Here is a 16,985-nt window from a genome sequence, read left to right as displayed (position 1 = left end):
TATTCTACTGAATAAATGTTGGGGCTTAGGGTTAGCAGACAGATTGGAAAGGTAAAAATGTTTCATGGGGACTAAATCTTCGTGAGAAAGTAGTTATAGTGAAGTCTGTGGATTAGAGAGTGTAACAGTAAAACTTTTGCTCTGCCAAGAAAATCAATCAGAAATCTCAGAGACAGATATATCTGAAAACCTTAGCACATGAAACCAAAGAAAACAAAACTATTAGCATGGTAACATACTAATAAATGTGGCCTGAACTGATTTCACCTGAATAATTATATATTTTTCAGTGAGTGTGTGAGATTGTTTTTAATCAATTAATAAAGTGATACATATCAAAGCCAATTATAAATAAATCAATTTGGGAACTGTAAATTAATTGAGATGGAATATGATGGCAGACACTTAATAACATAAGTAAAACTTAAAAAGCCTTAAATGTTATTGTTAATTCATCATTTGAAGACAGAATAAGAAAACAGAATTATTAATTTGCAATCGTAATAATCGTTTTTTCACTTCAAGTTTTTTTTTTTTTTTTTTTAAAAAGGTTGTTTCCAAGTAGAAATAACGTGTTTTTGGTGAATTTGCCTAAAAAACAGAACTCAGGGTAAATTTTGCCCTTTGAGACTTCAAACTCCGCTGCTGCATTTTGATTGGTGGATTAAGCGGACAGGCGGCACCAAGGCAGTAACTAGGAAGTGAAACTGAGTATTGACAGAAAGATGTTTACTGTAGTTGAATTCCGTTAACTTTGGTCTGTGTGAACTAACGGGACAGTCAGTGAGTACTATTGGCTGGATCAACGGTAGCTAAAACGGAGCCGAAAATGCAGACAACACGAAAACGTCGAGGCAACAATGCAACGTTACATGCAGCATCACAGAATAGGTTTGTTCGCTTAACGTTAGGCTGACGTTTGCTAACTTTCTCCTGTGTTGTCCTTCCTTCGTTAGATGAGGGGAGAGGAGCTTGTTCAGAAACTACAAGGATTTTTAACTCATTGCCTTCCTAACCTCGTGTTACTAACTTACCAGTTCTTTATCCGCTCTGTTGCTGGTTCGCCTTCATGCGTTCAGAAGCGAATATTGGCGGCAGCGCGGATGGACGCGCGAACGGAAGCGAACAGCCGCGGAATCTTAAGCTTTTTGGCCGTTTGGCTTTTTTAAGAATCGAAGGAAAGTTAGTTTTGTAGGCTAACAATACTATCAAATCAAGTGGGTGCTTGTGGTTGGAAAACAGGGACTGTGAAAACACTCCAGCGGTAGTATATGTAGACTGATATAAATAGATGCTGACGTTGTGGATGATTCATGTTACCTTCCTCTTGACTTCAGGCTGCCTTCACTGCTGCCAAGTGACAGTCCAGTCTTCTTTTCACTGCATTACCTGACTGATCCTGCAGCGTAGTGCTAGATGACTGGGCCCTCAATTCTAATACATATGATGTCAAAAGATATTTCAATGTAAAACACTTTAAAATGCATAGTGATTAAGAAAAGATGAGACTTCATTGATTCCAGGAGGGGAAAATCCCCTTGTAACAACTGTGAAAGAAACAGAGAAAACAGATAAATTACTAGTAATAAATTCAATCTATGTACATTATGAATATTACAATACTTAGGCTATATACATGATCTAGCTTGTGGATTGTAAAAATAAAGAGGTGGTGCAAAATATGTGCAGAAGTAAAGGTTCTGATAGATGTAGCTATAGCTGTATATGTATATGTTACATTGGTGAAGTGATGAATACAAAATATGAATGAAATATGCAGTAGTGTTATCTACACAGGCCAGCTATATTTCTGTGTATTGTAGTCTGTGTGCAAAAGTCAGTTTGTGTCTCTGGAAAAAGCTACTGTGTGTAGGTGTCTATTAAGGAGTTAGATGTGTGTCCATGGAGGAAGCTGTAAATGGCTGCATGCATTCCTGGTCTGGAAATGATGGTTTTTTGGAAAGTTGCGCTAGATTTTCACAAAAACTCTGCCTGGCCTAATTAAGGTTAAGAATTTGACCCATTGTCCTTGAATGCTGTCTGGATATTTGAATGACAGGAGATGTTTCAGGTAGACATGGAGGTTGACAGCTCTAGCAGCAGTCCGTATCTATTTTGCTGGTGTTGACAAACATGCCAATGTTCCTTTTTACATGACCTGACAGGCAGGGCTGAAGGAATCAGCTGCATTTATCCCATTGTTGTTCTGGCACATATGGTGACAGTGAGCGACTGTGTTCATCATACATCAGGAAATGTATAAAGTGGACACAATGTACGATGAGTCGAGTAGGTCAGCAAATCTGCATCCACTGGTGCAAAAATTCTCTGAACGCGATTTCATAGAGTGCAGGAAAAATGTTATAGTGGCAAACATAATTTAATCATTAACCTAAATGTGACAATGTTATTTATAAGGGAGGCAAAACCATACTGTGAAAAAATGAACTGTTCACTACACAAATCACGGCCAGGTTTGCACATGTGAGCGACAGTTTTTCAGTTCCACAAGTAAACAAAAGTTGTTGTGTGCATGCAAGTGTGTGCACTCTCCAGGGAGAGTCCTTCCCTGGAGAGCAGTTGTCCAGTGAACTGTCAGTATACCAGTGACAAGTCATGTAAGTGGAACTGGGGAGAGGGAAACAGAACAGGAGCTAAGAGGCAAGAATACAATGTGGAGAAGAAAATGTAACGTTGAGGATGCACCATTATCTTTTAAGTCAGCTTTGTGGGAACATCACACACCGTCTGTAAGCGTTGCTTGACACATGCCAAGCCATCATTGTCAATAAGAAACTGTAAACTATACTCTTGCCTGGTAAAATAAAGGTTAAATAAAAAATAAAAATAAACATGTCAGGTATCCTAACGGTAAAACATCTAACATGATGGGGCATCTACTCTGGCGTCACCCAAACGTATCCATGGCTGGAATGAGGAAAGAGTCGGCCTCTATAGGGAAGAAACAACAAACTCTCCTTCCTGCTGCCTTTCAGAAGACCTTTCAGACAAATACAAAGATAAAACCAAAGCTATTGGAGTGTTCATAACTAAAGATTTACAGCCATTTTCGGTTGTTAGTGACGCAGGATTTCATCATTTGGTGAAAAAGCTTGAGCCGTGTTATACTGTGCCCTCCCACGCACAGTTTACTAACAAAGTAATTCGGAAGCTCTATGAAGAGACATGAGGGAATTGAGAACTTACTGGCCAAAACCACCTACACAGCTCTCACCAGTGATGGTTGGACCTCCACAGCGACTGAGAGTTATCTGACCGTGACTGCTCATTATATTTGGAACTGGGAGATGGAAAGTGCAGTGTTGCAAACACATCCCCTGTCTGAGAGCCATACAAGCACACACTTAGCTGACGGATTGATGAATGCAGTGAGTGAGTGGAAGCTGGCTAGGCCCAACATCAAAATCCCAGTCACCACAGACAACGCACAAAACATTGTGAATGCTATCAAAGAAGCTGATGGAGTTGGACCACAGATAGGATGTTTTGCCCATGTTCTAAAGCTTGCTGTAAGAGGGTAGTCTCAATCAATTCAGTGTCCCGCCTCCTAAGGAAGGTCAGAAAAGTGGTAACTTTTTTCCACAAAAGCACCACAGCTCACTGTGTTTTGTCATCCCAGCAGGATATGCAAGACATACCAAGATATAAGCTAATCCATGATGTCTCAACTCAATGGAATACCACACATGACATGCTTGAATGTTATGTGGAGCAGCAGCCTGCCATCTGCTCTGCCTTAATGCAAGAGGCTGTGAAGAGCTCTGTCAAGGACATTGCCATATTGACAGTGAAATGTAACTGGCAGAGGCACTCATTCAGCTACTCAAACCTCTGAAAACAATAACAGCCTTAATGAGCACTGAAATAACCCCCTATGTGTCAATAATCCTCCCACTGAAGAAAATGATGCTCAAATCCATGGCACCAAGACGTGAGGACAGTGCAACCATCAAAGAAGCAAAGACAGCCATCACTCAAGACCTGGAAAGAAGGTACACAGACCCTGATCTTCAGACAGCTACAGCCCTCAATCCAAGGTTTAAATCCCTGCCTTTCCTGGATGAAGCCTCTTGTTCAGATCATACAAGGCAGCAGACAGCATTCATGTGGATGCTGATCCATTGACATTGTGGCAGGCAAATGACAGCAGCTGTCCTCATGATGCAGAACTTGCACGACGACACCTCTGCGTCCCTGCAACATCTTTACCGAGCGAGAGAGTTGTCTCGACTGCAGGGGACATTGTTACTGCAAGCAGATCCCGCCGTTCTTCAGAAAATGTTGTCTAACTTATCTTTTTGTAGAAGAACCTGACGGGAGGAATAAACAGTAACTAAACACACAAGTGAAGCCACCACAGGCTGAATTGTTGTTGAATATGTTGCACTTCATGTTGTGAAAAATGTAGCTATGCTGGAAGTGTTTTATGTTTGCTTTAAATAGTAGGTAAAGTGGCACTTACTTTAGAAAAAGCATCTGTTTACTTGTATATTCTTATTTTATTATTAATGTTTGAATTGAAAATGCTATTTTGCAAATAAGGCAAAACACAAAGAACGCAGCTGTACTGAAAGTAGTTTTTATGTTTGTTTTAAATAACACTTGCTTTTGAAAGAATATTTGAGTTCATTTATTATCGAATCTCTGAATGGAAGAACAAGTTATTTTTGCAAATAAGACAAAATACAAAGAAAACATTGGAAATGGTAATGTTTTTTCTTCTCCCTAATGTGCAAAACAAACTGAACCAAAACTATGACCCAAAACATCACTGCAAACTGAACCGTGGGCTTGATGAACCGTTGCACCTCTAGTATTTATAAACTATATTGTGTAATTTAATTTCCTTCTTTTATGTATTTACCATAGTCTGCTAAAGTATGTGGATGCAGAAGTAAAAGTATTTCCAGAAATGTTTAAAATTTCCATTTAGACATTACAATTTTTAAACAAAGTGCTTGGTTACCTTTTTATATGAAGGTATTGAAGTAGATAAGTAAAGAGCAGCAAGGGCAACCATGTATTTCAATCTGACTTTACTGCAGTTGTAAACACCACAGTAAACCTCAAGTGTTCCCGACATGTCTATCAAAGGGTCACTGTCTGTGCTGTCCTTTGCTTTTTTATAACAATGACTTACAGTCAATGAAAATCTCTGTTTACAGCTCTCGTGGTGTGAAGGAAAACGCACAGCAGAAGAAAAGGCAGCGCTTCCACTTTGACCTGTGGTTCTGTCTGACTCTACAGAACTGGATACTGGACTTTGGAAGGCCTATTGTCATGGTAAGAAAGGCTCAATGCATGTTTAACTTAAGCCATACCTAATGAAGTTTAAATAAATAGTGCAAAAAATGATCAAAGGGATGGTCACACATCATTTCTTGCAGCAATGAACACAAACAGTTTCTGGTATTTTGTTTAGATCATCCTTCCTCTGGAATGGTTCCCCCTGAACAAGCCCAGTGCTGGAGACTATTTCCACATGGCCTACAATGTCATAACACCATTTCTTATGCTGAAGGTACGTCTGAACACAGCAAAGTGCTCTGGTATTACTGGAGGGGAGGGAGAAAAAAAGTATGCTTATCCAAAAAACGATTTAGCTGGAGTAAATAGGAGACATCATGATAAAAAGTAGAAGCCACACAGTGTCCTCCGCTCCCACAGTGTTTCTTCTACTTTCTTCTTTTATTTATTTACTTATTTATTTAGTTTATTTATGGATCGAAATGTTGCTGTACAATGTTTCAATCAATCAGATCTTCTTCACGCACAAACAAGCACCAACAAACATCACATATACAGATATACATGTCTCAAAATGACGGCACTCTGCAACAGGTGATCGAACTGGAAAGCAATTGGCTCTAACTACAGGCAACCACACAGTATATATGTGCGTGTCTTCAACATAGACTGTATATAAAGATGGATGTAGCAAGGTGTGACGTCACCCATTGGTTTGCATTGGAGCTAGTTTGAATCCCAGACTTGCTGCTTATGGGATGCTAGCTTACTGGGAACACTGAGCAGCAGTGTGCACTTGGGCTAACATTAGCTACTTTGGCTTAATTGTGCTAACGGGTCAGGTATTGTAATCAAGTAAGATTAAACTTACAGAAATATTGTGACAATAGTCCGATTGCAAGTCCCAGAGCCTGGGAGAACACCCAAACGACAGACATCAAAGCCTACTATGTATGTATATATACACAAATCTTATGAACAGAGCAATAATTTCCAAAATGACCACCAGCACACTTATTAGAGGGCCCGATTTTAGCGATTGGGACCATAATGACTCGTTGAAGAACTTAATATTTCTAGAGAGAAGTTGATGCATTTTGAATGGGTGTCAGTTGGAGCCAGCATCTAGTGGCTGTCGGTGGCATTGCGCTTTAAGTAATTCTCCATTGGCTTCAGCCTCAAGCTGTGGTAGCTGCTGATTGGTCTTCAGAGAAACAATGATGTGATCATCGATCACAAGTGTCAACAGTTGGAACACGAAACAATTTGATCCATATAGTAGTTAGAATAAAAGAAACACAGTGGGAAGAGAGAGCAGTGTGTGTATGCTACTTTTTGCCATTTCTTAAAGAGACTAATACAATATTCAGTGTGGGCCAAAAGAATGACTCTTGCTTTATTGTTGTATAATTGCAAGACATTTGTAAAGTAAATCCACGTAGTGGTGATAATGGACTTTCAAATTTTCATTTAATTTTTTCCCTGTTTTTTTTTTAATCATTTTTAACCAAGATCACCATGGTAGCCACCAGAACATATAAACAGCACACCTACTAACCAATCAAAAGACAGGTAAAATGTGCCCCATAACTTGGACAAAAACATGATCACATTAAAGTGAGTTAAAGAGTAAAACAAACAGAGATGTAAGAAATATTTGAATATTTGAGCACAATCAGTTGCTTTCAAGCAGGTTTCTAACAAACAGGAGGAGTCTAGTGGACCTCTTATCTATTATGACTGACATTTACTGCTGAATGCTTATTATGCTGAAAGTCTTAAATTCCTGACAGGATTCCTGACATTGATTGGTTCACTGAGGGTTGACATTGCACTCTTATTCCATCACTGCTGAGAAATTTGATGTAACCTTGTGAATAAGAAATATTTAATATAAACAAAGCCAATAGAAACTTACCTGCTTTTCGGAGGCTTTGAGGTGAAGGTCTCTGGGGTTCAGTTCAGTTGAGTGTCACTCTTGTAGCAGTGACAAGAGCTTATGTGAATTCTCTGAATTAGAGAAACAGGTTCAAATATCCAGAATACAAGCAAATTACTTACTTTTCTTAGAGGGGATGGCAAGTTTTTTTAGATTATACAAGCTACTTGTTATCTATTAAGCACATTTTTTCTTGGGGGCTACAAATTCTGAGAGCAGTATGAAGAAAAAGAAAAAGACACAAATGAAGTCAAAGATGGACTTCACATTTTTTAACGGTGCTTTGTTTGGAATAAAGAGAGAACAGGGTAGTCAACATAAACACACATCGACCACCATGGCCGAGCAGACAAAGGCAAGAATGCCACCTGCAAACACTAAAACTTTTACAGAAAATTCAAGGACAAGGACGACACCTTGTTATGTACGCAGTTGGAAGTGATTTCTGAGAAATGAACTACAGGGACACTGCAGCAGTTCACATGAAAAATGTAGACACATTATTCAAAAATATTAATGAAGTATGTCTTCTAAAATAGGTATCATTTACACAGATTATGTAAGTACAAAGGACGGAAAGGAATAAAAAGCATTTGAACAAATATTTATAATAAAAATAATGAATACATCTTTAAGAATAAGAACAAATCAGAGCAGGGAAGTATCAATAAAATGCCTTTGAGAATAAATAGGTTTAGAAATGAGATTTAAAACTGATCTGACCCTCTGAGGGAGACTGCTCTGTAATGTAGGAGCCAGGATGACAAAAGCTAGGTGGGGTGCAACCAGGAGTCCTTGTTCTGATGACCTGAGAGGACCAAATTGTGTGATACCTTAAAAATAATCAGAACAATATATATATATGTGTGTATATGTGTGTTGCTGCTCCGTTCAGTTGATTGAACGCAGTCCCAGGGCACTGCCTCGCTCAGCAGTCTACCTCTGCATCATCACTTTTGTCATGGGAGCCAGCATCCACCTGGTGGGAGACTCCATCAACCACCGGCTCATCCTGAGTGGCTACCAGCTGCACCTGTCAGTCAGAGAGAACCCGATCATCAAAGACCTCAAACCTGCCTCCCTGGTAAGGCTCCATTTTTGTTTGAGTGCATGAGTAGAGTATACTTTTATGCCATGATGAGGATACTGGGAATAATGGAATACACTGTGAAGATTTTTTATGTTAATATTTTTCCCCTTGCTATGTTGTTATGTGATAGAACTACTAGTCCTTATGAAAATTTTACAAAAAACTGTTTTTGTTTGTTGACTGTGACTCTCCAGAGACTGCTCAGTGATATCAGAATTGAGCTGTTCTTGTCTGCAAACAAAACAAGCAGGATCCAGCAGCAGCTTATTCGTCTCTTTGCTCTTTGCTATTGCATATTTTCTCTGTCAGATCTTGATTTACTGGCTTAAAGCGAAGCACCATTCTTGTGACAGTGATGTGGCTGTCAGCAAGATGTAATTGGTTGACATGATGCACAAGTAAAATAAAATAAAGTAGGACTGTTACAGCGTATAGATTAACTCCTGTATGTTTGTTTCATGTTAAGATTATCATCACTGGCCCAATTTGACCACAAAGTCTGACCTTCAGTGTCTCACAAAGGGAGAAATCAGGTTAAGGCCAGAAATTATAAAAATGTTTACATGTAATAACCTGATTACTCTGAAACTAACAGTTACATGCAGTTATGTAGGAATTATATTTCTCCCTTGCTCCCTAACTCATTTTTGGACTGAAGATTGTCATATTTTCAGTGTATTGAAAGTTAATGTTATATAAGGCACCTGTTTAGTGATGCCATGTGATGTTGAAGTTTTAAGAGATTTTTTTTTGTTTGGAGCATTTTGACTGACAGCACAGTGAGAGCACAGGCTCTGTAGTGAGAGAGTCCACTGTGTGCATGTGTCTGAATTTCATAAATATCCTGCTGTTGACCTTTGAGAACTTACTTATTTAGACGCAATTGTTAAAGTTTCAGGTTCAGTTTGAGTCAGACTTTGGAGTTAATTATTTTGGTTACAAGAATTCACAGCTAGGAGTCATAATCTTTTCATCCCAGTGCACTGCTGATGCTTTCCCTGTGTTGGGTATTTGTTATGCAGCTGCATACACATAAAACCCTTTTTAGAAAACCAGTTTTGTCTTTATGGTACCAGACCAAGAAATCAGGTTTGTCCAGCAGAAATCATGCTGTGTTATTCAGGTTTCTCTTAATCCCCTACCCTAAAAGAGGAAACCAGATTTCTCATTTCCATGGTGCTTCAGGGGGAAAAACATGCCAACGATATTCCTGGTTATTGATGTGCATGTAACCACTGACAGAACTCACTCTATTAGTAAGAAATTAATGGTACCTCTGAGTCAGAAGAGGATTAATCTTAGTTGAATCCTCTTTGCTATTAAGCAGTCTGGCTGAATTATGTTGAATGCAGATGTCTAAGAATCTAAAATAAGATATCTAATAAGAGAGCCCTAGCTGTAGTTTTAAGCCTAGATGTTTTAATATCAGGTGTATTAATGTTACAACTGCATCTTCTGTGCTATAATTTCACTTGTATGCGATCTGGTGCACTTATAGTCTTGGTGAGCTGCTGAAGCACAATTATTTCATAGGTTTTCCTCACAGTAGGGGTTAACGCTACTGGGCGATAACCACTGTGTTCCTTAAGAAATGCGTTCTTTGGAAGAGGCACAATATGTGAGGTCTTCTACATTTCAGGAATTATGTGAGTGTCTATAAGACAATGAGAAATAGGTTGTCACACAGGCGCAAGCTCAGTGAGGTTAATGAACCTGTAGCCTTCCTCTGACTTTAAAGTTATTCCTCACCTGCTCAGCAGAAACATCAGTTCTGTCTTACTGCAGAGGTGCATATGAGTTGAGAATAATAACAACATGATCTGAATTATTCCCTTCATCAAACCTTGTTAAAAAAAAATGTTCAGTTCATTTGCAAACTCATTGTCTGCCACTAATGCTTTCCTGAGTGGCTGACAGCTCAGTCGTCCCCTTCATAATGTCTCATAAGTGTTTGGTATTGTTGCTTTTAAAAGCCTTTTATAGTTGTAGCTTGTATAACCTCTTTGGCATTTGTAATTTTCCTCTTAAATCTTTTTCTACACGCTTCAATTCTCTTGTGTCCTTGTTCTTGAAGGCAATCTTTTTAATATTCTTAGCATGCTTAACATCCTTAGTCATGTGCATCTTGTGATTTGGATAGATTTCTGCTTGGATGGTATCACTGACTTCACATAAAACTCTATGAAGTTGGTTTTATAATGGTCATCCTTTGTGCCCCTTTGTTGTTTTAATACATTATTTTTTGTGAGCATTTTAGTGATACCTTAATCTCTCACATCTACACCAAACTCTGTTTTTGATATATCAAAACTGATATATATGAACATATATATGAAGATAAACACACTATAAAGCATGTTTTACTGTTCATTTGCCATCTGACAGAATTTGAGATTAGTCTGATCAAATTTTTACTTCAAAGAAGTATTATTTCTAGTAGATTATATAGTATTTTAGTGCAGATGTCTCTGTTTGATGCTGCTTAATTTAGGTTGTGTAAATTCACACCAGCTGTTCAGTTTGTTTGTTTTTAAGAGCAAGATTATGGACTCTTATCACATAGTTTATGAAGCTGTAGAGCCTGAAGAGGTATACAGTGTGTGAACCTCATAATACTTCCACTGTGCACTGATGGACATGGAGTAACAATAAGTATTTGCAATGCAGCTTTTTTTCTGTGCTATCCATCACTGATGGGAGTTCTTAACTGAAATTGAACACTACACTAAAAACCGCACAAAGAGGTTCTGAGGGGACTTTATATAAATATAAAATTACTGTATTAGCATATTACTCTTTCAATGAGGATTTACCCCAGAGGGGCCTATACGAGTGTGTAAGTCGTTTTAGTTTTATAAATTACATGCCAAGCTTTTCACTAAGAGGAGACTGTAAATGTAGAAGGATTTCAGACACATTTATTGGTGAATTAATCATTTAAAAAAATCAGTCAATCAAAGGAAAAACCTACATAAACTGTCTTGAAGCTCCTTGGCATATATTCTCCGATACTCTGAACTCTATGAACTGGAAGGCTGAATACCATTCTTCCTAAAAATGTTTCGTCATTTGATGTTTTGATGATGTTAGTTGACAGCACTGTCTAACAAGCTGCCATGTGTGTTCAACTGTTGAGATCTGGTGATTGTGAGTGCCATAGCATATGATTCACATCATTTTCACACTCATCAAAGTGTGAAAATGACCTCTCATGCCTTGTATCCAAGTGTCTGCGTTCGTTGTGTTTCTCTGCTTTTATATACAGGGTTTTTGCTTTTTTTGCCACCTGCCACTGTCAATGTCATTAAGCATAAATGGTACTAGAACAGTAGGTGGCACTGTTGTATAAGGCAGAAAGAACCACATTGCTTACCTACCAGTGCAGAACAATATATTGTATATTGTGCCTGATAATGAGTTTCTGATAATGATTCTGTCTTTCTGTTCTTCCTTCACAGATTGACTCCTTTGAGCTGCTGTATTACTATGATGAACAGCTGGGACATTTAATGTGGTACGTGTTTGTGATAATTATCTGGGTTGGGTATATACAGCACTGGGAAATGACTGGAACATAGCAGAATAAAGGGTGGAATGCTTTGCTGCGTCAGTATTGACCAAAGTTTGAATGATAAATCTGATTCTAATGGTTGTTGTGTCCTTTGAGAACATATGAAATGCGAGAAACTAATGACAAGACAAATGTGTGGATTCAGTAAATCACACACTGGGGACCATGAGAACTGCAGCCACTTATCAGTGTGCTGGAATCTGTGACTATTTCCATCTCTAAATACAGCACAGAAATCATTTAGAATGAGCAGACTTAAAGGTCTGTGATGATAGTTTACACCAGATAGCTGACTGGATAATGAGTTTTAAAGCATGCAGAAGAAGAAGGACTGAATCCTCTTTGTCTTTGTCTCTTAACAGGGTTTATTTTAGAAAAAAAAAAAGATTGGGGTTGGGTTTTATTATAAGCAATAAGTGTGTGTCTCTCCCTTCTTTTTTTCACATACTTGCACAGTTGCATGGCAGTTAAGTTGCTCACTTTGCTGATAACACCCTGGCGTAATGTTTTCAGTCTGACTGTAGCAGAATTTTGATACTGTTGCCTCGGGCGTAACGTTATGATCTGATGTGGGTGTGGTTTCAATATGCACCTCTGGACAGAACGGACTGAGTTGGCAAAACAAACAGCAATAAAATCCAGGAGGAAACATTACTACACAGTTAAAAGCAGTCCTATGATAGTATACATATAGTCTATCAAAAATACTACAGTGATAAGTGTTAAGCTACAGGAAATAACATGCTTTTATATGATTAAAACAAAAAAGATAACTCACAACTCACTCAACTATGAATACAAGATAGAGTGAGGCTGAAATTATTAAATAAAATAATGTTTAAAAAATCATTTAAGTCACTGAATCCTACCAAGTTCATGAGCTTTAGTGTTAATGTTGCAGAAGTGAGAAGCTGTAAAAAAAAAAAAAAATTTAAATAAAAGGCAGTAATATGCAACAAGCCTCTGCTCTGCAGGGACACATTTCAATGATTCACACAATTAATGGGCCAACGTTGCAGTGTTTACTTTCAGCACCACAGTGTGAGCAGAATAAGGAGTTATGTAAATGATAATACATGATGAGAAGTCGCAGAGCGTTGTTGAGTTCATGATTTGCTCTTTCAGGACACCTCAGAATTTACTGTTGCCCCTATAGTTGGATTTTTGTCAGTTTAATCCATGTTTAGGTAATGAAGCATGTGGCTTACAGAAAGTACTGTTCCTATGGTTACCTGCAGTTTGATAGTACCTTTAAGTACTTAGATACTTAGATCGGTAATCAAACTGTTGAGTGAAACTGTGTTGAGGTGTTCTGATAAGTGATATGTATAAATAAGTGTTTTCTATTTTAAAAAAGATTTTTCCTCTTTTAGGGTGATGCTTGTTGAATGAGTTTTAACTAAACTGTGGATAATTACATACTGTACCTCTTAGCTAAATTTTGCATCATCCCATTTACAAAGACATGCATGAATTTTTGATCAGTCCACACTACAGTTTATAAAAACCTGCCTCTCATTCTATTTTAGGTATATTCCTTTCTTTGTCATTCTGTTCATCTACTTCACTGGATGCTTTACCGAGGTTAAAGAACAGAAGAAGATTCCTGTCTCTGGTTGGCTGTTGCTGGGACCCAGCGCACTCTACTATTGGTCAGTCGCCTTCTCACGTCTTTGAAAAACTTTGTTCTACATTACAGCAGCAGTGCTTGGATGCACGACTTCAGGGTTTTGTTGCAGGGGAAAAAAACAGCTTTTTAGTCAATGCATCAGCCTTTGCAGTAGCCTGAGTGATACAACATGTGTAAAGAAATAGCAAAATCTGATGTTGGTCTTTAGTAAATCCACATTTTAGAGATGCCTTCCCTGTCCATTATATAAGTGCTTTTTACTCTCTGTGGCAATGTCTTTAGTTTGTTAATCCTGTTCTTCCTGCATTCTCTTGTCATCCTCCTCTGAATCACTCTGATATAAGAAAATACAGGATACATTAAAGAAATGAAGGATAAAGACAGAAAATATAAACATAGCAAATAGAGGTTGGTGTGCAAAGCAATCGTAGAAAAAGTCAACAAAGAAAAGAGTGAATTTAGGATATACATAAAACAGATCATGAAGAGGACTTGCAACAGTTTATCAAAATATACGTTAAATACATTAATAACATGTTACCTTTCCAAAATGATGGCAGTTATAGCACTGAGCTTTGAGCCATTAGGCCTTAAACGCCTTTTCATATGTTGTTATGAGTTTTTGTTGTGTTGACCTTTGCACCAATGTGCAGATGAAATGAATGGATGCATTCATAAAGAAATGCTTGAAGACTGAAGCATTTGTACATTATATAGTAGTTAATATGATTAGAAATTAATCCTTTGAAACTCCATAAATTTCCATAAATTTGTGGTTTGACTTTGGTTTAAGGGCTTAACAGCATTCACCATATATTCTAATGAATTTAGTAAATATTCAGTGAAGTTATTGCCCATTAAATTCAGTCTTCCTGATGAACATTTCCCCAAATCTTTCTCCATTACAAGCCACATGTTTTTGTTTTGCATGACCTACTATTGGGGATTTTTTCAAAAATGGTAACCAACTATATCGATTGTCCACCCTGTTTTAATATTAGCTTCTTTCTGGCTAACAGTCACAAAAATTACTTTTGAGACAGAGCTTTTCCTTTTGTTTGTCAGGTGATTGACAGTGAACATTGTACTGTAATGTGCGCACTGTTATTCAAAACAACTCGGGGTCACTTGCATAGTGTCAAAAATGAAAGTTTGACAGAACCAATTTAAGTCACCATGTTTACTAGCTGGGACAATTTTAATGTTTTCAAAAATTGTATTCCTTATTTGACAAAAAGAGAGAACCAGATGGCTTCTTTTTGTAGGGGCGTAAACAAACTCTGATGTTTTCTTCAACGCTTTGTGCAGAAGCCTAAAGAAATGTAGATTTAGGAGAGCAGCTATGAGGAATGGCACAAAACTAAAAAATATGCTATTACACAATTACTTTATTATTTCAAATGTAACTGCTAATATAGCAAATAAAAAAAAAAACAACATTTCCATCGTAAAACAGATGTCTAAAGTTTCCTATAATAATACACAGCAGTATAATATAGTTAATACAAAAGTTGCACTTGCAATGTGCTGCTAAATAAAATTTTTGTATTTCTCCATGAATTCCTGACATTGCTCGCTATTTCTCTCATTTGTTCCAGGTACTTGGTCACTGAAGGACAAATCACTGAACTTTTCCTTGTCACCTTCCTTGCCATGGTTGTCATGGTGATTCATCAACAACGTAAAGGCCTCAGCCCAGACAGCAATGGCCTGTTCTTGTTCTGTAGTTTCTCTGTTACTGTGCTTCTGGTGGCACTGTGGGTGGTCTATTTGTGGAACGACCCAGTGCTGCGCAACAAGTACCCCGGACTTATATATGTGCCAGAACCCTGGTCCTACTACACGTTACATATCAAGGAAAACCACTGAGTCACATCTGTCCAGGTTTGTGTCCCTCTGTGTTTGCAGAAAATGTGTTGTTTGTGAATGGCTTTACTTCAGAAAAAAAAAAAACCCACTTACATTTGCTTGTCCTTTCTTTTTTTTCAGCAGATATGCTGTGACGCAGATATCAGCTCCACTCAAACAAAGTCGATGAAGGTCATTGATGTGTACCAACCTCGCTGTGGATGCGTCTGCTCTGTTTCTTTCTGCATTGATTCACAAAGGCTTTGAACATGCAATCGAATTTGTTAAAACTGCTTGGATCTTGTGATGAGACCCGAGACTGAGATATCGTAAACTAGGTCAGCAATGTTCAGCACATGCACGTAACATACAGCAGGTTAGCAGAAAACTCATATCTCATACTTTAGTTTGAAAAAATCTATACATTTATTTTCATGATTAAAAAAAAAAAAATTGTATCCCCTTTTTACTTTTACAATCCCTCGGTTATGCCATGTTGCTGAGTTTTTGTTTTCATTACCCATGAACGAACTGACAGTAAACACAGTAGATCAACTGCCTCTTAACCAGCCAAGTGAACAAGAAAGTTGACCTTTTGCAAACAAACTCAAAAGGTAAATATCAATTATATTCACTTGAAAATTGAAAAAAATCTCATTCTCACCTCCCCTCAGCAAAGAATCCAATCAATTGACAAATCTGAATGCTGTGAGTATGGATAAATGACTAAAAAATATAGCCCTTTTCAAGTGAGAAGCACAAAATTAAATATCAAGTCCCACTTGAACAACAGCATGAAAGAACTATTATTTGAACAATAGCATACATCAGTCAGGCAGGCAACTTGTTAAAACATGTTTTGATGATTTTAGAACTGAATATTAAATGGAGGACTGTTTCAAAAGTTATATTTTTCTAAAAAAAAAAAGTATAAATTCTCAGGTATTTTAATGTCATGTTCTTTGACAGTTTTTGTTTTGTGAAATTTAGGTTGTCATTCATTTAGACATGAGAACTGTAAACTATGATATGCTATCTCCATATGGGAATATGGTTACAGTATTATTACTGTTTATGGGACACTGACATACTGTTGTCACTGAATTATCACCCCGCCTGTTGCAAACATACACTCACTGCCAACATACTGTTCTGTATTGCATGATTTTGACATGCTGTTTGTAAGTTACGTCCACTTTTACAGTCATTTTACATTGTTCAAAAGTCAAGGAAGCCAATGAAACTCTTTTTTTATTCACCAGAATTTAACTGATGACTTGTTATTTTCTTGATTTTCTTTGACATGTTGAGTGAAGATCTTTATTGTGTTTGTATTTAATGTTTAATTGTGTTAATGTTTTGTGCTGTTCCGATTTCTTAGATCAATTTGTTGCTTGGAAAATACTGTAGCATTGCTGTTTTAGTCACTGGTTCCTCACACGTTAAATTTTATATTTGTTCTCATATCTTAATTAAAATGATGAAATCGACCTTCTAGTCGGTGGCTATCACTGTTTGTTTTTTTCTTGCTCTTACCTTTTCTTATTTAACACAGAATGTGCTCAAAATCAACTGTTAGTAGAGAAAACTTATACATGTTATTGACTGGTAATAATCGGTCCCTTCCTTCTATTGGAAG

The 16,985-nt window shown here is 37.5% G+C and overlaps 1 protein-coding gene across 2 annotated transcripts; it reads left to right on the top strand.

Moving 5' to 3' along the window:
• Nucleotides 1-663: 663 nt before the first annotated feature.
• LOC122984318 (ceroid-lipofuscinosis neuronal protein 6-like) lies at nt 664-16,836 on the top strand. 2 transcript variants are annotated; one of them, XM_044354695.1, is made up of 8 exons: nt 664-891; nt 5,187-5,304; nt 5,444-5,542; nt 8,103-8,291; nt 11,756-11,811; nt 13,398-13,520; nt 15,097-15,382; nt 15,491-16,836. In XM_044354695.1, exons 1-7 carry the CDS (start codon nt 830-832, stop codon nt 15,365-15,367), a joined length of 918 nt encoding a protein of 305 aa, XP_044210630.1. In that variant the 5' UTR covers nt 664-829; the 3' UTR covers nt 15,368-15,382; nt 15,491-16,836. The 2 variants fall into 2 exon arrangements, with proteins under 2 accessions (XP_044210630.1, XP_044210638.1); XM_044354703.1 differs by having other exon boundaries at nt 15,488-16,836.
• The last annotated feature ends 149 nt before the right edge of the window (nt 16,837-16,985 follow it).

The sequence above is a fragment of the Thunnus albacares genome, chromosome 1 (assembly GCF_914725855.1).
Source record: "Thunnus albacares chromosome 1, fThuAlb1.1, whole genome shotgun sequence".
Lineage (NCBI taxonomy): Eukaryota > Metazoa > Chordata > Actinopteri > Scombriformes > Scombridae > Thunnus > Thunnus albacares.
Note: the sequence above shows the minus strand (reverse complement) of the source record. Positions and strands in the feature narration are given on the sequence as shown.